General features: G+C 41.2%; 3 protein-coding genes across 3 annotated transcripts in view; 2 read left to right on the forward strand and 1 right to left on the reverse strand.

The window, feature by feature from the left end:
- The window catches only part of LOC142091595 (epimerase family protein SDR39U1-like), a 300,851-nt gene that overhangs the window by 166,715 nt on the left and 113,208 nt on the right, over positions 1–20,928 (forward strand).
- LOC142091684 (histo-blood group ABO system transferase 1-like) lies at positions 32–12,291 on the reverse strand. Its single transcript, XM_075171072.1, has 5 exons — positions 12,227–12,291; positions 11,159–11,227; positions 6,644–6,682; positions 1,636–1,770; positions 32–707 (listed from the first exon to the last, which is right to left on the reverse strand). The coding sequence occupies exons 1-5, from the start codon at positions 12,289–12,291 to the stop codon at positions 32–34; spliced, it is 984 nt and encodes a 327-aa protein (XP_075027173.1).
- Positions 18,688–19,149, forward strand: LOC142091596 (olfactory receptor 6B1-like). Its single transcript, XM_075171026.1, has one exon. It carries the CDS (start codon positions 18,688–18,690, stop codon positions 19,147–19,149), a length of 462 nt encoding a protein of 153 aa, XP_075027127.1.

Raw genomic sequence — 20,928 nt, forward strand, 5'->3', positions numbered from 1 at the left:
TCTGCTTTCTTGCTTTCTTTGTTTTAGAAGCTTACTTCTCACCATCCTTGCGCACAGAGCACATCCTCTTCACCTGGATGATGCGGGGCCGGCTTAGCTCTTCATCCCAGTAGTACTCTGGGGAGAGCAGGCGTGTGGGCTTGTGATATAGGAGATACTTGTTGAGGTGGCTCTCCTCATGCCACCTAGCTTCAATGCCATTTTCTCTGTCCTCCATGACTCCTTTAAAACAGGCTCTGGTCAGTTTGTAGACCTCGGCCACACTTCCCCCATAGAAGCTTGCTGTATAATAGAAGTCCCCTTCTCCCGTAGGGATAGCAGCTTGTGACTCAGTGCGTGTCTCATATGATTTGCTCTCACGACGTGCGGTGTAGTGCCAGGAGCTGATGGTCCCCACCAGTGTATCAATGATCTCCACACCAATGTGTTCAAACAGCTGGACATCAATATCTATGGAGTAGAGATAGTCGATCTCATACTGGAATTGGCTGCGGATATATCTGCTGATGATACCCATACGGCTCATGGAGATATCCTGCCACTGTGAGTGATTCTGGACAGGGATGACAAAGAGGTGATTCTCAGGGGCCATCTGAAGGTGAGAGATCTGCTCAGGATTGTCTGTGAACAAGTAGAAGTTCACCTGGTGCCCAGCAAGGAAGTACTTGTTGGCAGAGCTCATGAACCCTTCTACGAACTGGACATATCTGAGAGACAAGGAAGGGAAAAGAGTGGAGAGGGGTGCTTCCTGCTGAAGAATGGCAGCTTTTCAAGTTCATTTTGTTTCTCCTTTTCTATCCATTGCTCCCTTCCTGTGTTAGTGCTCTTTATTTAACATAGCTGCTACTCCTTCAACCTTCCCCATGCTGCTGCACATTATACCATTTTTCAGTTTTCACTATTCTCTGCTCCATTGGTCTTTCATCCTCACTGTACAGAATGCATACCTTCTACCCCATGCTGTTCCCTAATAGCACTGCATAGTATAAATACTTCTCCTCACCCTTCATTCTTACATGCTCCCTGGCTCCCTGGCACTCTTTCCACAGTTTAACTTTTTAACTTACTGTTCTAGGGAGGATCAAAATTATCAATGAAATAATTTTGATTGCCTTGAGATACCTGAAGTTTCTATTTAAATCTGGGATGCTTAGTGGAGACAGAGGGAGTATAGTTTTTTACTCACTCAGAAACTCGAAGAGGAACCTCCCCAGAACTTACAAGCTATAATGGTATGGTTAATAATTTTACTGGAGCTAATGTTTTAACTCTAAACTCTAATAGGAACCCATTAAAAATCTCAACTTGGCAGAACTTTTGTATTTTTTACCTCAGGTTAGAGGCAAAGCTTGTTGTTAGAAACATAGCAGGAGCTGGAATTTTCTTCTCAAGGGGTCAAAATGCTAGTTATATTTCCAAGGATATTTTTTGCCCTTTGCAAATGTCTCCTGCTTTTTCACACCCAGTTACCTTACTTAGGAAGTTGACGCTTGCATGTCACATTTCTCCCAGTCTAAAGCTGCATATATTCTGTCTTTGGAACCTTTCTCCCTCCTGCTCCACCAGCAGTATTGCATCATAGCTGGCAGGTGAGAGGTTTAAGTATTTGACAAGAAATAAATGACAAACCAATACTTTTTAACAGCAAAAGTGACCACTCCAGTGACCAGGTTCTTCTGCATATATTGGGCATTCAGGATGTCTCTATTGAATGTGCCTTCCCAGACAATTGGAGCCAACCAGGGTGTCAACACCAGGACATCCCGCCTCCTGCAAGGGGTTTGAGAATGAAAGCAGTCTTTTGATGCCTGTAGAATTCATGAAGACAAACACAAACTGCTTCAGCACACATGCCTTCCTTTGGGTTAATCACCCCAGACTCCCTTTGAAATCACTAGGGGTCAAGAAATTACTGTCAGTGAAATCTGAGATATGAGTCATCTTATCCTGGAGTAGACACCTAAAATAAGTCAGATGCCTCTAAAATATTTGTTTCTCTACAAAGTATCTAACTGCAAAAGAACTGCAGTAAGTTTAGAACCTGTGTTCCCAATTCAGCCTCTGGTGACAGGGAAGTTACAGCTACGCCTGACTCTATATTACCATACCTGACTGCTCGCTCAGTTTCACAGAACCATGTGAACTAAACCATTTGTGTCCACACAGCATTTCATTCTTTCATGCAATTTTAACATCCAGAGAGTGTACTGGTTCAGTCCAGCATATATCCAGAGTGCAAGCAACCATGTAAACAACACATACAATCAGGAGATTTAGACACAAGTATGGGCTTGAGCCCTGAGTTAATTTGAAAGTACAGAGAAAACCAAAATCGGCAGAATGTAATATACTGCTGAGATGATTTGGATCACCTTTGGGATGTGCCACTGACTGTTGAGTGCCTTAGCCCCTACACTGATTAAATTTATCTGTATGATTATTCAAATTTTATAAAATTGAACCAATATATTTCTGAAGGCATTTTTCTACCCAAATGTAGGTGTCTATATTGTAGATGCGCACATCTGAACAAGTTGTCAGGGATCCATTATTGTAAGTGAAGAGAAACAAGCACTTCTGTGGTATAATCAACCTTCTCAGAACACAAGTATATAGAATATGTTTATGCCACAGACATTTACAATTCCCAATATTTACTGTAAAGGGAGCCTAAGAGACTAGATGTAGACACATATGATCCTTGCACTGCGTGGGAGACCTTATGATAACTTCTAATTTCCTCAGTGCAGACACAGGCATATGAGCAATCTAGATCACACTTAGTGGCAAGAAATAGGCACTTCCAGGGAAACTCCTCCACCTTATTTTAAATATTTGGATGAACTACACCTAAGAATTGCCTATTTATACTTACTGAGTATAAAGGGGAAATCTAGCATCAATAGTTGAAGGTAGATATTGTTAGGGGAGTTGCTGAATCTGGTAGCCCAGTAGAGGCAAGGCTGCTGCAGCTCAATGTCCCCTGGTCCAACCAGTAGCAAGGCTGAGAATATATTCCCAATAAAGACACACATAGGCATACATACACAACATACACATATATGTCTGGCCACACAGATAATACAGACAGAAAACACAGCACTCAGGCAAACACAAACAGCACCAACAGTGTCATCCTGTCTCCCTTTTTAACCTTCTAGTAAAAAATATATATACCCACATATATTACACACACACACATATATATATGTACATATATACAAAATGGATCCCTGCAGCAGCTGGTCTTGCAGAATTTATCCAGTAATTGGCTCTGGATCCCCGGCCTCCCAGTTACCTTGCAAGCCCACGTGCTCACTGGCACTGACACATACGCAGTATTGATCCCCCATGCTCACACATGCACAAACACAGTCACGGTAGATCCCTCTATTAACTGGCCTTAGACACTCAGTCTACTGAGTAGCTGGTCTGTGGATCTTCTCATCTCCAGCTGGCTCACACACAGACATACACATGCAAATGGGCCTCTCAGGCAACCCCCAGACCTTACAGTCTCTCCAGTAGTTGGCTTAGACCTCCTGGTCCCTCCAATAGCCAAATCTCAGACCATATGGTCTCTCCAGTATATGAAGCAGGCTTATGGCCACTTTGATACTTACCTCCCAAATCACTTATCCTACTTGCCAGTAAGTACAGCTTGGCATTTGCTAGCTATTACACCCTGACATATGTACCCACACAATATGCGTGCACTCCAGTCTCTCCTGTTGCCGGCATCCCAGACCTGATCTGTGGTCCCCAATCCAGTTGCTAGCACTTACATCCTCACTCACTCCAGTTGTTGGGACCACAGATGCACAGGGCCCTGTGACCTGTGGTGCAACTAGAGTGCAACTAGCACTTAAATTTTCACTTGCTCTGGTCTCTCCAACTGCAGGCACCGCAGACACACAAGTCCCCAACCCATGGTCAGACTATAGTTGCTGGTATTTAGGCCTCCATACACACAGAAGAACCTCTTACCTAGGAAGATAGGTAGAAATAGAGCTTAGTGAGAAGACAGGACAGATTGTGCTGATCAGGTACAGGGCATTGCCACACAAGTATACTGACCAGCATGCCTTTGCATGCAACCACCCCCTTATATAACCTTATCCCTTTATTTTCCCATGCTTGTTCCTCCCCAAACCATCTTGATCCCTCCCTTTTTCCACTTGTGGTTCCTCCTCTCAACATCCCATAATCAGTCTTGCATAATCCCAGAATGCTCTTCCCTGCCATCCCATGCTCTTGTAGGCAGTAACTCCTCTCAGTTTGAAAGCTGCTCTAGAGACCCTCTCCCTTTGACTCACCTTAATAGATTTCATCCCCAGACAATGAGTCCAACTGGTCTCCTGTCACAGCCTCGGTAGGCACCTTTACACTGTGATGGTTTCTCTTATTAGGCTACTGGGGTTCCCTGCCTCCCATTGTCCCTCTGTGCTCCTTTGTGTTGTGTAAGATGAATCTTTTATCACATAACCTAAAAAGTATCTATATGACAAATCTCTGGAGTTATCTGAGAAGAATCATCCTTGATACATCTTCTTTTTCTTTTCAATACTTACAGATTTAAAAAATCAGACTTACCGTGGTTTTGTCAGAAGCGGCTGAGGATATAATATGCTACAGAAAAGAAAAAATATATATGACCTTGGAATAAGGTACATGGTCATTCATTATCACTATAATCCAATAGTAGTAATTACAAGAATAGCAGGGATTGTAAGGATATGTGGAGTGTAAAGATTTCTGGTTTGAGAGGTTATCTGGTTAATGGCTATTCAACATCAACGGCAAAGACAAGAAACAAAGAACGTAATCAATTAAAACTCAGACACACAAACCTTAATGAGCAGTAGGTTATTAAAACAATAACAAAGAAAGGAACTCTCAGGTCAGCGACTGATGGGCTGAGGCAAATTGTGGGAATGTGCAATACTTATGTTTAGTGGAAGAGCCAAAACAGAGAAAGAGAGGAATAGAGATAGACATGGGACAGGGGAGAACAAATGTATGAAAATGGAGAAAAGGTGGTGCATAATAGGGTCCAGTCTTGTATAAACAGGCTGTTGGTCACTCAGCTAGTCTGGCTAAGCCCTGAGCCTGATCACTGCAGTCTGTCCTATCTTCTTTTTGGACTCTATGCTTATTTATTTTCCATGTGACCTTGCCCTCTAGTCTGCGCATGCAGATGGATATGTCAGCAAATGTCAAACTGATCAAGCCTGTGAGCAGGAGGAGACCAGAATCTGGAAAGACTTGAGGTCAGAGTTGGAGACTGGATAAGTGAGACCCAAGGTCTGGGCATTAAATCTGGACAGAGCTACTGTCTGATCTAGGCTTCACAGGCACGTGCATCCCTGTGGAACCACAGAATGAGGGGGTGTGTTTGTCCACTTGTGAGCTACAGCTCTGATGAACAGGAAAGAGGAATAGGATCAGGCAGGCTGAGTTGTTTACGTGAGTCCTGCTTATGTGAAAACACTGCTCTCTGCTCTGTCTGGGTCAATCTTGGTAGCCACTGTGCCTTTATTTTATGTGAGCTTGCATCTTTCATGTTTGTGTTCAGTTTCACCATAGGCTGCAGATAAAGACTGAGAAGGAGAAATCCTTGAGTTTTAAAGATGACAAGATTCAGCTTGCTTTAACAAGAAAAATAATTACACAGGCCTATATTTTACACTAAAGATTCCATGGTAGTTCTCTGTAAATTTTGGGAAAGGGCAGCTGTGTTGTATTGTATTTGAAGTGAAGAAGCTATTCTTCACACAGACCATAAGATGGCATGAGGCCAAGCAAGAAATCCTTCAGGGTAATCCCTTGCAGAAGGTTCTTAGGCTTTTGTTTCAATACACTGATTCATGTATAACCAGAGTCCTCCCAATTACAGGAATGTGTTTCTGAATTACTTTATACAGAGACTATTTGGAAGCAATCCATGCAGTCCAGAGGGCCTGTGGATCACTACATGCAAAAGGAAAATTTGAGACAACGTTAAGGGATAATATGAGATTATTTTGCATCTGAATAGTTCCAAAACAGTTCCCAAGTTAATAGTGGGAAGGTGTGTGCCTAAGTGTGAATGAGTTTGTGCATAATGTGGATTGTCAAAAACATTATCAGTAGTTAGAGAGTCAGGTGAAGATTTCAGCTTAGAAGGATCTTCCTGAATATGAATATGAATATACATCTGAAATTAAGTTAAATAAGTACCAGAGTTCAGTCATCTAAATATGAGTTTGTCATCTATGCTTTTTCACAGAATCAGAGAATAGTTGAAGTTGGAAGAGACCTCTGGAGGTTATCTGGTCCAACCCCCACGCTCAAGCAGGGACACCTACAGACAGTTGCCCAGGAGCGTGTCCAGACAGCTTTTGAGTATCTCCAAAGAGGGAGACTCCACAACTTCCCTGGCTAACTTCTTCCAGTGCTCAGTCACCCTCACAGTAAAAAAGTTTTTCCTGGTTTGTGGAAGAGTACCATTTTTTATGGTTTGTGGAAGAGTACCTTCTCTAAATAGGCATCCTTTCCTATTCATTCAGCCTTGTTCTCAGCTGTCCTGACTTGTATGTGCCAGAAACATAGTCATGAGAACAATGTAATATCACGTTAATGAAGCCAGAGAACTTGCCCTTACCGTGGAAGCATTGGAGATGTTTCATTTAAGTCTGTTTGTCTGTAAATGAGAGAGAAATAAAAGACACATAAATACCTCATGGCACAGCAGTTTCAGATTTTCTTTTTCATGCCAGGAGGGATGAGACCCACATGAGAACCTTATGTGTTTCACCAGTACTCCTCCTTGATCCCATGTCAATGGGTATCCAGTCAGTTAAGCTCCATCACAAATACTGTGATATGATTTATATTACTTCACCTCCACATACTTAACTACATTTAAGTAATGTTCCTCAGACATACTACTCAGCTGGTCTAACTAGGTTTGAATGCAAAATAATCTATTTTAAGATTATTTTCAGCAGGTCTGTTCCTGTAGTGCATCTTCAGGAAATTTGATTTTACTTCTACGTGGTGAGCATCTGGTCCAATAAGGTCAAACATCTTCAATACAGTTTGTAGTTTACCCATGGTGTATGTCTGCATGCCTGCACTCTAGAGTAGATAGGACACATCGCAGTGAAGATGACACTGCTGTCCATTCTCATAGTTTATGCAGGTTCTTGTAGATGGGTCATCAAATGGGAACCCACCAGTCTTGATTCCTAGATTTTCCAGTAGGAGAAACAGGTTTTATAAAGTGGAAAACTTACAAAAAGTAATAGATTAAGCAGGCTAAGAGAGAGATATAAAAAGAATCACATATACACATACACAGAAAGATATGTCTAGCCATATTAACTTTTTTTGGGGGGGCGTGGGTGGAAATCACTGTCTCATATTGGATCCTTTTTAATTTCAAATCAGTTACAAAAATAATGCATTCTTTTTCTCATATTGTTTTATTGGAGTTAAAGTTTATTTCTTCTTCAGTCACACATGCTAGACTCCTTAAAGAATAGTGTGTGCCACTGTGAATGTATTTAAAGCAGCATTTCTGGAGAGTAACATGACTGTGTGTATTGTAAGAGAGGTGATGAGGAGGGGAAGCCTAAGTCAAAAGAACAGTGGGGATCAGAAATGCATAATTTATAAGGCAATAAAAGAAACTGATGAAATATTGCTCAGTTAAATGAAATGAAGCATTTTTTGTTTAAAACTATGGAAGTGTTTCATTCTGGTAAACTATCAGATTAAACTCTTTCTTGCTTCCATATTCAGAATCTGTTACTTCTCAGTGAGTTTGTGGACAACACCAAATTGGAGGGAGCGGACAACATGCCAAAGGGCATGGCTGCCATTCAGAGGACCTGGAAAGGCTGGATAAATGGGCTGACAGGAACCACATGAAGTTCAGCAAAGGCAGGTGCAACCTGGTCCAGAGTAACCCTATGCAACAGGGCAGGCTGGGGGCTGACTGACTAAAAAGGGGTGCTGACGGACAACAAGTTAAACAGGAGTCGGCAGTGTGTACTTACTGCAAAGAAAAGTAACTGCATCATGGGCTATATTAGTAAGAGTGTAGCCATTAGTAAACGGGAGAGATTCTTTCCCTCTCTTTGACACTTGGGAGATACATCTGCAGCACAGTGTCCTGTTTGGGGCTCCCCAGGACAAGAAGGAGATTAGTCCAGCAGAGGCCACCAAGCTAGTGGGGGCTGGAGCACATGAAACAGGAAGAGAGGCTGACATAACGGGGCCTGTTCAGCTTTAAGCTGAAAAGGCTAAGGGGGACCTTGTTGCTATCTAGAACTACCTGCTGGGAGCAGGATACAAAGAAGATGGAGCAAGGCTCTTCTCTGATGTGCATAGCAATAGGATGAGAGGGAATAGACATAAGTTGGAACTTGGAAAATTCCAATTACATACGAGGAATTCTAAATTCTTTTTTTTAAGTGATGAGAGTGGTCAAATACTGGCATGGGTTGCCCAGAGAGGTTGTGGAAGTTCCATCTCTGGAGCTTTTTGAGACTTGACTAATCAAGTCCTTGAGCAATCTGCTCTAGTTGACCCTGCTTTGGGCAGGGGATTGGACTAGATGAACTCCAGAGGTCCCTTTCAAACTAAATTATTCTATGATTTTGTGAAAGAGTTTCTTCTCCTTGCTTTGCATTTTCTTTAATAGAATATTCTGATCTTTCAACCGTGCTTGTAATTTCAGGGCAGAATTAATGTCAGTGACCACATATTTCTGCTTAAGATACTCCAGGAAAAATTGCCCAAATGTGTAAAGTGACCAATATTGGCAAGGCTCCAGGCAAATGACTAGGATGCTGGCTATGCCCTACCCTGAGGTTAAGCTAACTGAACAAGATGTGGAGAACTACTGTACAAGACATAACAAATTGCTGGACATTACAAATAAGAGTGTGGGAATCTGACAGAAACTACAAATAGTGCTGTGAAGGATGGCTGGATTTCATAGTTGGTTAAGGGGGAGTTTTGTGAGAAATGACCAAGATTCACAGGTAATGGAAAGGGTGTTGGGGACTTTTTGGAGACTGGATTCTTGCAAGGCCAAAAGCTCCTAGGTAACCATATCAGTAATACTATATAAGTCCAAGGTATACAGGTAAGAACATCAGAAATATCAAATTTAGGTCTGGATGTAGTAGAACTGTGACCACTGGATAAAAAGTACCTAGAGGTGAATTGTTTATCTGGGACGGGACTGGGGTGGAGAAATGGAGCTGCACAGTTGGCAAATAGGAGAGTCAAGAAATGGGAAAGCGGTAATAAGGCAAATCATGTAATCAGGGCTGTCTAAGGGTACCCATTCGGTAAACCTGGGTTTCATCACAGAAACGTATATCACGACCAAGCCTGTTTGTCTGATACCACAGGAGCCAGATCTGCTTTCATGGTCAGTAGAACCTCTGTGGGAGAGAGGTACCTCCCATGCCTAAGAGGGCAACACCCAGCACAGATGGAGTGAGCATTCTGGTATTACCATGCCCACTCTTATTTCAGGACTAAGCACTAGCAACTACCCACCACTTCCTCACATATATCTGCTATCTTCTTATCCCTTTTTGCTTAATCAAGTGTGTCTAGTGTGAATGGCATATAACCCAGCTCTCCAATATAGTCTGATATAGTACCCTTGTTACCAAGACATAATTTTGACTTTCGAGGCTATTCAGGGTCAAAATTCATGAAAAATAATGGGATTTGTCTCACAGACCATAAGAGTGTTATCTTTATTGTTTCACATGAAGGGTGTCAGTTGCATTCCCTCCTTGTGGATGAAGTTTGCCCTGTTCCGACAAGAACATGTATAGGTATTCCAAATGTCTTAAGAGAAGCCCTGAAAAAGTGAAGAGAGAGAATCCTAATGTGGTCTGTGCTATGTTTTCTAGAGGAAGGAGTTAATGCAGTGAACTGTCCCCTATACTGAACCCATATTTTTGCCTCCCATTAAAAGACAGCCCAGGATTCAACATATTCTTATGGTGGACAGTCAGAAATTGTCATTAAGAATAAAACCCAAGAATTAAATTATTTGACAAGCTAGCTGTTGTTATAGGACAGAAGATCCATCATTGGCACTAGGTGTTATTCAACATGGATAAAGGAAGAGGACTGATGTTTAGCAAGATATCCATACATATTCATAGGTCAGAGCTGTGGGAGGGCAGAGGTAACAGGTCCTTACCGTGAAAGCTGACACAAGCTCTGATTCATGTTGCTCATACTAAAAACAAAACAAAACACAGAAAAGAACTTCAGGTTAATGAAAAGAATATCAGGGACGTAAGGCAGGTCCTACTTTCTTATACAGTGATGTACATCCCAGGTTTCACATCTCAAGGCAATGGTTTGGAATTAAGGTCATTGAAGACACACATCTGACCAAATAAAAGTAGTTTTTTCCCTATAATCGGCTACAGCTCTAACCTATTTTAATTGTATAATTCCTTTAACTTAAGCTATCCTAACACATGCATGTGCACGCGTGCGTGCACACACACACACACACATACTCTGTTTAAATAATTAAAAATGCAGTTCTACTGATTTCAGAGGATTTACTTCTGGCTTACAGGAGAATAAAAGATCCTAGTGGTCCTGTTGTATTTACATTATCTTATAACAGCAACCCCAGATCTAGAAATATAATTAGTTGTCCAGAGTGTTATTTGGGTAAGAACATCACATAGACCAACTATCTCTAGATCCCCAACTGAGTGTGGGATTAAGAGACTTTGGCAGGGCTCACTTCTTTCTAATGATTACAGAGGAAGCCTAGATGACTTCCTCAGAAATAGATAGCCAACTTTTAGGTGTCTAAACCAGGTGGGATTAAGCTGTCTTTTCATGACATGATCCTGGGGGAGCTGGATCAATTTATTTGTATTTCCCTCTTCCGAGTCCCCATGTTAAATCTCTGGAATCTGAGTCTGTTCACCCAGCTCAAGGCATTCACAGTAGAGATGTCTGCATCTTAGCTGGTCACTGCAGGATGACATGTATGACTAGGGCATGACGCTTCTGCTTAAGAATTAGTCTCATCAGATGAGTCTTATCCTAGTGGCCTAGAATGACACACAGGCTGGATCTCGCAAGGCATGCAGAATGAAACTCAGTCCCTTACAGCAATATACCCTCTTCAGAGGAGGCTGTGGGTTTCTGGTCACTGGCTGGGGGGAAAGGGTGATGGTACCTTGGACAGAATAAGAAAACAATGAGTCAATGATAAAAACAATAAATCAACCCCTCCTCCACCCCCTTTATGACTGAAACTGTAAAACAAAGCTAACAATACATATTTGTGAGGCCAAACTGGTGATGAGGATGTGCAAAGCTCAGCTGTTTCAAGAGAGCTGTCTAGCCTGGTGTTACCTGCAGATCTATTAACTCTGAAGATCTGTGGATGATTTAATTTGCATTTCATGAGGCCCAAGACCACTCATGCCAAAGGAAATGTGTCTGCTTTACAGCAGAGCTTTTTCTCAGCTGCTTCTGGAAACTGACTGTCTAGTCCCTTTTTGGAGTGAGGTGTCTACACCATCACTTTGGCTCTGCTCTGGCCAGCATGTGGGATCTCCTCTGATGTGAGCCAAATTGTATCATCAACAAAAATGTGAGCAGTCATGATGGGTGCTCTGCCTCAGACAGAGTATATGGATGAAAAGCTTGTCCTATTTCCTCCATTTGGAACAGTCCTCCAATATTATTTCAGCGAAGTCTGCATTCCCAAATATCCCCACCTGATCTCATGCCAGGCTCCAGGGCACTGAGCACATGCTATGAAAGCATCACTGTAGTAGGCTACTTAGGGACAGGCAAACCAAGGGAGATGCAGGCTAACCATTATGCAGGACAAATATGGCTAAGTCCACTCGACAGAGTACAGCTCTGTGCCAGGATCCTTCTGTTGGTCTGGAGTCCAGAGATGTCATTGTGGTATGTAAACATGAAAATACACACTTGGGCTCACAGGAATATACAGAGCCCAATTCATCAGATTTTTAGAATTTCACAGAAGAGATGAAAAGTTTCCACACTTGCTTATTTTTATCTTTTGAATATAAAAGGGGATTAGGAATTTAGATTTGTAGAAATGCTTACATTGTACCTGCCTACATATAGCTAGAAGAAACATCATTCAAGCTGGGCAACAGAAATATACGCTCATTGAGAATCATTATCAAACACTCACCAGATCGCTCCAGTGATTCCTGCTGTCACTAGAATAGCCAGTCCATGTAATTTTGTGATTCCCATGTTGTTGGTGTTGAAAAAAAGATTGTGAACCCTGGATTGACAGTGAAGTGAAAAAAACATGCAGAAATTACTGTAGTTTGAATAAGTAGTTTTCAATAATAACTATTGAATAAGCCTCCTGTTTTGGACAGCAGGTCTGGACATAATACAGGAAAATTATTCTTTCTAGAGGGAACGTTTTACATCTAAGTATTTATACTAGATACTAGGTATTTACAATAGATATTCCACAGACTAAGCTCTCATTTTAAAATGGTAGTACAGTGTACCATTTTATTAATGTACAAGCAAATAATTCTCAGTTCAGATTTTTTCTGGATCAGGTTTTCTTCTTTTCCTGGCCAGTGCCCACTCCGCTCTTTATCTTCTCTGTTCCAATCTCTCATTCATCCATTCTTCCTGTCTAGCTCTCCTTTTTGACCTGGATTCCTTGGGTTTTCTACTGCGTCTCTTACCTGTACAGTTCTCTGTCTTTCTAAGTTGAAGGTCGCAGTCCCTTTCTCTAGGTCAGCCTCTCTTCCCCATCCATTCTGTGGCTGTTCACAACTGTGGTTCAGTCAAGTCTTCCTTTGTGCCAGCCTCCTGAAAAGACTCTTTGTGGCATTCTTTGTTTGTCCATATTACCTTCCCCTGCTCTCAGCTGCTCTTGAGTGTCCCTTCCACCTGTACCACCTTTGTTAGCCAACCTATTACCCCCAGCCACAGTACTCACCTATGGTGCTTTCAGTCCCTTCACTTCAGCAGCTCCTGTTCTCTTCGTCTTCTGCTTCACCTCTCCTCACATACCTGCTGAACCAGTATCAGCACAGCAAATCCTTTCTGTATGTCAACTCTGTGCCAGCAGCTGGGCTCAGGTCCAAATGATGGGCCTCCACCCAGTTCTTTACCCCATGTGGGAGTGCTGCCTCCTGAGTAATGGGGAAACAAGAAGAAACTTGCAACAACCAGTTATTCCCTAACACTGCAACACTGAGATTTCTGATGAGCAAGTAGGTGGCCGCTTAGACTTCTGATAAGGAGATGTTTTTCTTAGAATGTGGGCATTTTTGTTAGGAGTTATTTGTCCTAGCTGCAGATATCTGTAATGTAGACATTTCCAACTGCACTGAACTTAAGATACTTTTTGTAGTCACAGGAGAGAAATAAACATTTTCAGGACATAAATAATTTAATCTTAAGGGGGCCCTTTAGAGTCAGTAGCCTAGATTTATCAGAGCTAATGGATGCCTGAGACAGTAGGCCCATTGCCTGAGTCTTTCTCTTCATTTACTGGAGGAAAAGATAGTTGCTTACAAAGAATGATTCAAGTCCCACATAAGATGAATCTGTTCTGTTGGTGCCACTCTGTTCAATTCCAGTGATTGTATGGAAAGTATGCAGCTGATATGAATAGCATTACAGTAGTTGGATGGATAACATCTGAGTGAACCAGAAATAATGCAGGGAAGGTTGAATTGAGAAAGATAACTGTGAGTTGCCTGCTGCTTTTCATTATTTGCAGGTAGGTTCAGACTAGTAACTCAGGGTCAGTCAGTAACTTGAAGTTCCTTACACCTAATTTCACATGATGAAACTACAATATGTTTACCATCAATGGAGATAATTAGACAATTCTAGGGAGTCTTCATGTGACCTATTTCCATTTAGTTATCTGAAAATGATGTGACTGAGTTCCTCACCCTTAACTATTAAAAGAATCAGACTGTGAGGTTAGGTTTAGGTTTCTATGCCCTACATGCTTAAAATGAGGTGAGATGAAACTTACTCTTAATTAAAATTGCTAGGAGACAGAAAGTGTAAGAGAAATAATGAAAGATGTAAGCTAAAGAAATGGTAGGGGAATGGTAACAAGAAAATAAAAGCATAAAAGTGGAGTTAAGTGGTCAGATATGCAAAATGACTTAATGTCTTGCAGAGTTCTCTTGCACTTGTATTGTCACTATTTACATCCCTGAAGGAGCATTAATTAAACAAAACACTCTTTCTGTTTAGCAGTAAGAGGGGATGAGAACTAGCAGGTCACCATCAGACTTACAAATACCCACCTTTCCTGAATTTCATCCTCCTGCTTTGGTCTCCAGGTATCCAAAAGTATTGTATCCGAAGTTGGTTATTTATGATTTTAATTCTGTTTGGCATAACTCTAAATGTCTATCCATCATTCCAGCTATGAGCATGTATGCCATCAGTGCATAATAAACACAACAAACACAAAGTCTGTCTACAAGTATGCTATTAATAACACCCCACCCTGAGTGATCTATGGTCCCCCAGATCAAGTGGTACAAATTTACTTGGCTCTGCACTGGACAGGATTAAACCATATAAAGTTGATTGCTACATACACATTATATCATAGCATTTCACTCAGGTCTTCCCTGGTCCCTGTCTGATGTCCTTGTGGCTCTTCGAGATTTCTATTTGAAGCAACTACAAGTTGTGTTACAGTCCAGAAAAGTGTTGTTTCACTTGCATGAAACAGAGTGTATGCGTTCTGTGTTCTGTAACTGCATGAAGCATACAGGTGTGTTTAATGGACAACTCAAGGTTTCCTTGGACTAAGTCAGAAATTGAAGTTATTTGCCAATGTAGATACAGGCCTGCCTGAAAACTTAACTGTGGTCTCTTCTGGAGTGCTTCACTGTTCCTTTATTACTTTTGTTTGCCCATACTTTGAAATAAAAGTTGGACTAGACTGAGAATTCTGGTGTCTAAAGGAACTTTGTCCCATTTAAAACATTTGTTTGTGGCACCTTTGAACTTTAGCTCCTACTCAGGCCCAAACTTTCTGACTGTCTGCCTGGCTTGCTTACACTTATTTGCACTCTACTTCTAATGAGAATCAGATTCCCAGAAATGAGGACTTAGCTTCTCAAACCCATGGGTTTTCCAGTCGCACAAAACTGAAGTGAATGTGACACATAGGTGTCTGGAATACATCTGCTTTACTTTAGCCATTGAAGAAGGGGACAGATGGTTAGTGCCTTGGGTATGCAAGATATCTACACGTGTCTGGCAGATACAACTCAGAAAATACAGAGCACCAGCTAAAGGCTAAGAACACCCAACAGTGTTTGAAAAGACACACATTTTGGAAAATGAATCCCAAACAATTTGGCTACTTTTGAATGAGGTGAAGCACTAGCCAGACTCTTTTCTATTGATTCTTTCCTTATTGACTGTAATGGGAGTTCTGCTATGCAGTTCACATATGGACACTTGCAGTATTGTCACCTGTATTTAGGTGTCTTAGTCTTTGAGCTGAATCTCACTCTGAGTTTGTAGGCACGTGGTGGGAGCTGGATTTCCCCTCTGAATGGTGTCTTTCACACCTACAATATTATTGGTACTTAATGCTAGGGCACCACTTTCTCCGTGGAACCTCAAGTCATCTTCAAGGCCAGTATAATCACTGTTTTATATATGCAGAAACTAAGGCAGTCATAAGTGAAGAGATTTATTGGTCAAAGCTATCCATCATGTGATTATGAGCCAACAGCAGAGTAGAAATGCCCTGAGTTCCAGTCCAATGTCCTATCACATAGACAACGTTGACTTTGGAGAAAGAAAACCAAGTATCAATAGTTTTACAATAGCTGCTAGCACATTAAAAAAAAAAAAAACAACAAACAAACAAACAAAAAACAAGCAAACAAAAAAACCACAGATGATCAACCTCTTCCATGAGATTTAGAAAAAGGAGGGATATTTATTCCCTCTAATTTTGTTCTTAGTTCTCTTGGGCTTTGAAGGATAATATACTGATATTTTCCATCCTGGGAAATCTTTCACTCAACAGAAGCTGCAGAAAGTCTGCAGGAACTGTATGTGCTCACAACATTTTACAATCCAGCTTGCTTTCAACCATTCAGAGAAAAACAAAGGGGTAAGGTTCTAGCTAAATGAAAGAGAGAAACAGAAGCATAGATGCTGATCTCTTGTTCAGACAAAAAGCATTTAATTTCTTTTTCTCTAGCTTTGTTAGAGGTCTGTCTTGTTTCATCTCACCTACACTCTGAGAATACCAACATAAGTTGGGAGAGTCTTGGAAATTAGTAGTTTCCAAGAGAAACAGAGTGAGAAAGAAGAAAGAAGGGATTTTTGGGAAGGAAAAGAGAGGTGGATATAATAGATCAAAAGATCAGAAAGATGGAACTTTGTTATTGTACTTTATGTGCTTTTAAAATCCTATGACCTCTGTTGAGAGATGAGGGTGACAATAGCAGCAGCAATAATACATTTCAATGTATTTTGACATTAACATTACATTTTTTCATTGTTTTCCCCCTTAAATTTAAGCAGTATTCTAGTGTGAGTTAAATATAACCTTGCCCTCACCCGCTCTCTGTATTATATGCAATAGCAGTTCTTCTGAAGATAGTGAAGATATTTATGTGGTAAAAATTGGCACTTGTATTCCACTTTCAGCGGACTAGAATATAAAAAACATTCAGCATAATTTTTACCCTGAGAAACTTCACGTGACATTAATGATTCTCAAAATTAAACACGGAAGTTATCTTTATGTGTCACCTGAGAGCAATCCATTATTTGAAGGCAGCTACCTGAAATACTGTAATTAATCACCTTTTTTTATTAAATTATTTTCAGTCAACATTCTAGGGTACTATAAGGTAGTTTTAGAATTTTTAAAGCCTATATTGGAATGTGTAAACATAATTTTTATTTTCTCTTTTTGCCATCCTTTTCATTCATGTACTTTTCAATTATGGTTTGTATTCTATAGCATGCTAAGGTCACACAGGCTAGGTTTTTTCCTTGTACTGCTTAGATCTCCATTGGCTATACTGGAAACCACGTTACCTGCCTTACCGGTCAGCATTTACCACAGCTTAAATGAAATGCCACAAATCTCATGGAAGGTGCCTACACCAAGTTGCTAAAATAGGGTTGAGGAGTCCCACATACAGTACAAGCTAGGAAATGTGAAAGTCACCTTAAAGATATATTCTTTGGCAGCAGTTATGTACTTGTAATGAAACATGTAAGTTATGTAATTAGACTAACTCAAAGGCAAATAAATAATGAAATCAGTAAAATACATATTTCTTTTTCTGTGGAAATTTTTGTAACATTTCATAACATTAATGGATTTTTTTCTTAATGTTTTATATGAAAAATATTTTGTGAATGACAAGGCCTGAACACCATTCTAGAAAAGCAGTTGATTATTGGATATGAATGTGCAAGAATAGGTCAAAAAACTTGTTTGAAACCTTCACTAAGAAATAGAAAAGAAGAAGAAGAAATATCAAACTTCAGGTATATTGTGATAAATCAAGATTAATTGTATCAAGTAATGCAGAAGAAAAATGATGGATCGGTACCGTAATTACTGTAATCTAAGACTGTATGAAGGCTGTTATTTGTGAGGAGAAGTGACCTGATTTAGTCAATCAATCAATACATTGGAAATGAGAGAAATTTTCAGATGCACAGGTCCTTCCCAATTCTGAAAGAAAAAAATAAATGCATATATCCCATAACCCTAGCAAACTTAATTAAAGTACTATATTTGAGAGAACAAACACTTATTTTCTTCTGCCTATAGTCAAGAGAAAGGGAGAAAAACAGCTCAAGCCAAATTTGCCTTACATGACTTCAACCATTTAGCAAGACTGTGCTTTTATCTAGATATCTTTTGGCACTAGTGGCCATCTGGGGGATAGCTCGAAACTGAGATGAAAAGCACATTTAACAATATTTCCTCTTAGCTTTGACTGTCTTTTAACTGATGATAGGGGTAAGAAGGCCTGTGAAGAAATCAGTGGAGCCTAAACATTTTCTTGGAGCCAAGATCTGAATCACTAACCCTATAAGTTCTAGGACTCAAAAATTTTCAGGAGAGGTAAATTATAAAGACTGTTAATTAAATAACTGGTGTGGAATATCTACTTAAATTGGGTATTTGCAAGCCCAGTATGGAAAGGATGCTTGGAGGAGATGATACAAGATGTTCCTTACTTCCTTACTTTTTCTTCCTTACACATTCCAGGTTTCAAGATCATCATGATACAGGAAAATGATACGCACATCCATGAGTTCATCCTCTTGGGATTCCCTACCATCATAGAGCTGCAGACTCTATTGTCTGTAATTTTCCTCATTGTGTGTTTGTTGACTGTCCTTGAAAACATAGTCATCATCACTTTTATCAGAACAAACCACCAACTCCACAGGCCCATGTACTGTTTTTTAGGCCATCTATCTTTCCTAGAGGCCTGGTACATCTCAGTCACTGTTCCAAAATTGCTGGTCAACTTTCTGGTGAAGATTAAGAGCATCTCCTTCACAGGTTGTATGGCCCAGCTCTAGTTCTTCATTGTCCTGGTCTGTACTGAATGTGTCCTAGCTGTCATGGCCTATGACCGCTACATGGCCATCTGCAACCCCCTGCACTATCCAGTCATCATGGACCACAGAGTCTGTATGCAGCTGGCCATGGGCTCTTGGCTGGTTGGCTTTCTGACATCTGTGCTAAAGGTGTTCTTCATTTTCCAGCTCTCTTCCTGTGGCCCCAATGTCATCAACCACTTCTACTGTGACATCAGCCCTTTGCTCAACCTCTCTTGCACTGAGCGGTTAGTTGCAGAGATGGTGGACTTTGTCTTTGCCTTGCTTTTTCTGTTGATCTCCCTCTCCCTCATCGTAATTTCTTACATGTGCATAATCAGCATCATTTTGTGCATTCCCATGGCCCGGAACAGGAAGAAAACCTACTCCACCTGTGTTTCTCTCCTGACTGTGGTCATCATCTTCTTCTCAGCCACCCTCTTCATGTATGCCCGATCCAGGAGTTGGTGGCATCCAAGGACTCCTTGGATCTCAACAAACTGATTTCCGCAATTTATACTATAGTCACTCCAATGCTAAATCCATTCATCTACTGCCTGAGGAACCAGGAATTAAAAGACACTTTATAGAAGGTCTTGTGTGGCATGGATGCTCTGTCCAGAGTTCCTGGGTCTGATCACTAATATAATATTTGGAAGATAATCTTCCAATTGAATTTGCCTGAATCCTATGAATGTCTAATAAGACTTTCACAGAAATAAAGATTATGGTTTTGTTTAGACATCAGTGGTTAAAGATTGCTTTTCCTGAGTTAATCTGCATATTAAACAAAAATCAATGAACGCTAAAACTGTGTGAAAGTAAAAGAAGGTGTTTCTACTGAACACGTCACACACATTTCTGAGCAGTAGAGAAGGCAATAAACATCTTCGCCTTCTCTTAATGTAGTTTTTTGGTCTGCATCAAAGAACACAATTGCATTCTGACCTTAATCCAACTTAATATGAAACTGGGATTCAATGAACTTGAGGCACCAAATAAATAGTCATGTCAACTTTCTTCACAGGGATTAGGATGGGAACTTCAGTAATTCAGATAATATCAGTCATTTTAGATAGCTGTCATAGGAGAACATGAACCACCACTGAGAAGTTCCTTCTCTCTTCATTAACTTCAAACAGAACTTTGGGAAGTAGCTGAGATTTACAGAACAAACCTTTACTTTTGGGGAAGAGTATTAATTTACATAGGTTTCAATTTTAAATGCTAAATGAGCCTCCTGATTTTCCAGTGTAATTTTCCTCTGCTCCTCCTACATTACACGAGGAGATATAAGCACTAAGAGAAGAATCAGGCCAGGCAGTCTCACTTTTGTGCCTGGGAAGATCATGGAACAGATCCTCCTGGAAGTTATGCTGAGGCACATGGAGGACAGGGAGGTGATTCGAGAGAGCCAGCGTGGCTTCACCAAAGGCAAGTCCTGCCTGACCAAGCTAGTGGCCTTCTATGGTGGACTGACTACCTCAGTGGACATGTGAAGGGCTACCGATGTCATCTGTCTGGACCTCTGTAAGGCCTTTGACACGGTCCCCCACAACATCCTTCTGTCTAAACTGGAGAGGTATGGATTTGACAGGTGGACTGTCCAGTCCGTGAGCGATTAGAATCACAGAATCATAGAATCATTAAGGTTGGAAAAGACCTGTAAGATCATCGTGTCCAACCATCAACCCAACACACCATGCCCACTACACCATGTCCCTAAGGGCCTCATCTACACGTCTTTTAAATACCTCCAGGGATGGTGACTCCACCACTTCCCTGGGCAGCCTGTTCCAAGGCCTGACCACTCTTTCAGTAAAGAAATTTCTCCTAATGTCCAGTCTAAACCTCCCTTGGCGCAACTTGAGGCCATTTCCTCTCGTCCTAATTGATTGGGTGGATGGTCGCATCCAGAGAGTAGTGGTCAATGGCTCAATGTCCAGATGGAGATCGGTGATGAGTGGTGTCCTGCAGGGGTCCATATCAGGTCCAGTACTCTTTAATATCTTCATCAATTACAGACAGTGGGATCGAGTGCACCCTCAGCAAGTTTGCAGATGACATCAAGCTGAGTGGTGCGGTTGACACGCCTGAGGGACGGGATGCCATCCTGAGGGACCTGGACAAGCTCGAGAAGTGGGTCCGTGTGAACCTCATGAGGTTCAACAAGGCCAAGTGCAAGGTCCTGCACCTGGGTTGGGGCAACCCTCAGTGTCAATATAGGCTGGGGGATGAAGGGATTGAGAGCAGCCCTGCCAAGAAGGACTTGGGGGTACTGGT

Source organism: Calonectris borealis, chromosome 22 (assembly GCF_964195595.1).
Source record: "Calonectris borealis chromosome 22, bCalBor7.hap1.2, whole genome shotgun sequence".
NCBI classification, from domain to species: Eukaryota; Metazoa; Chordata; class Aves; order Procellariiformes; family Procellariidae; genus Calonectris; species Calonectris borealis.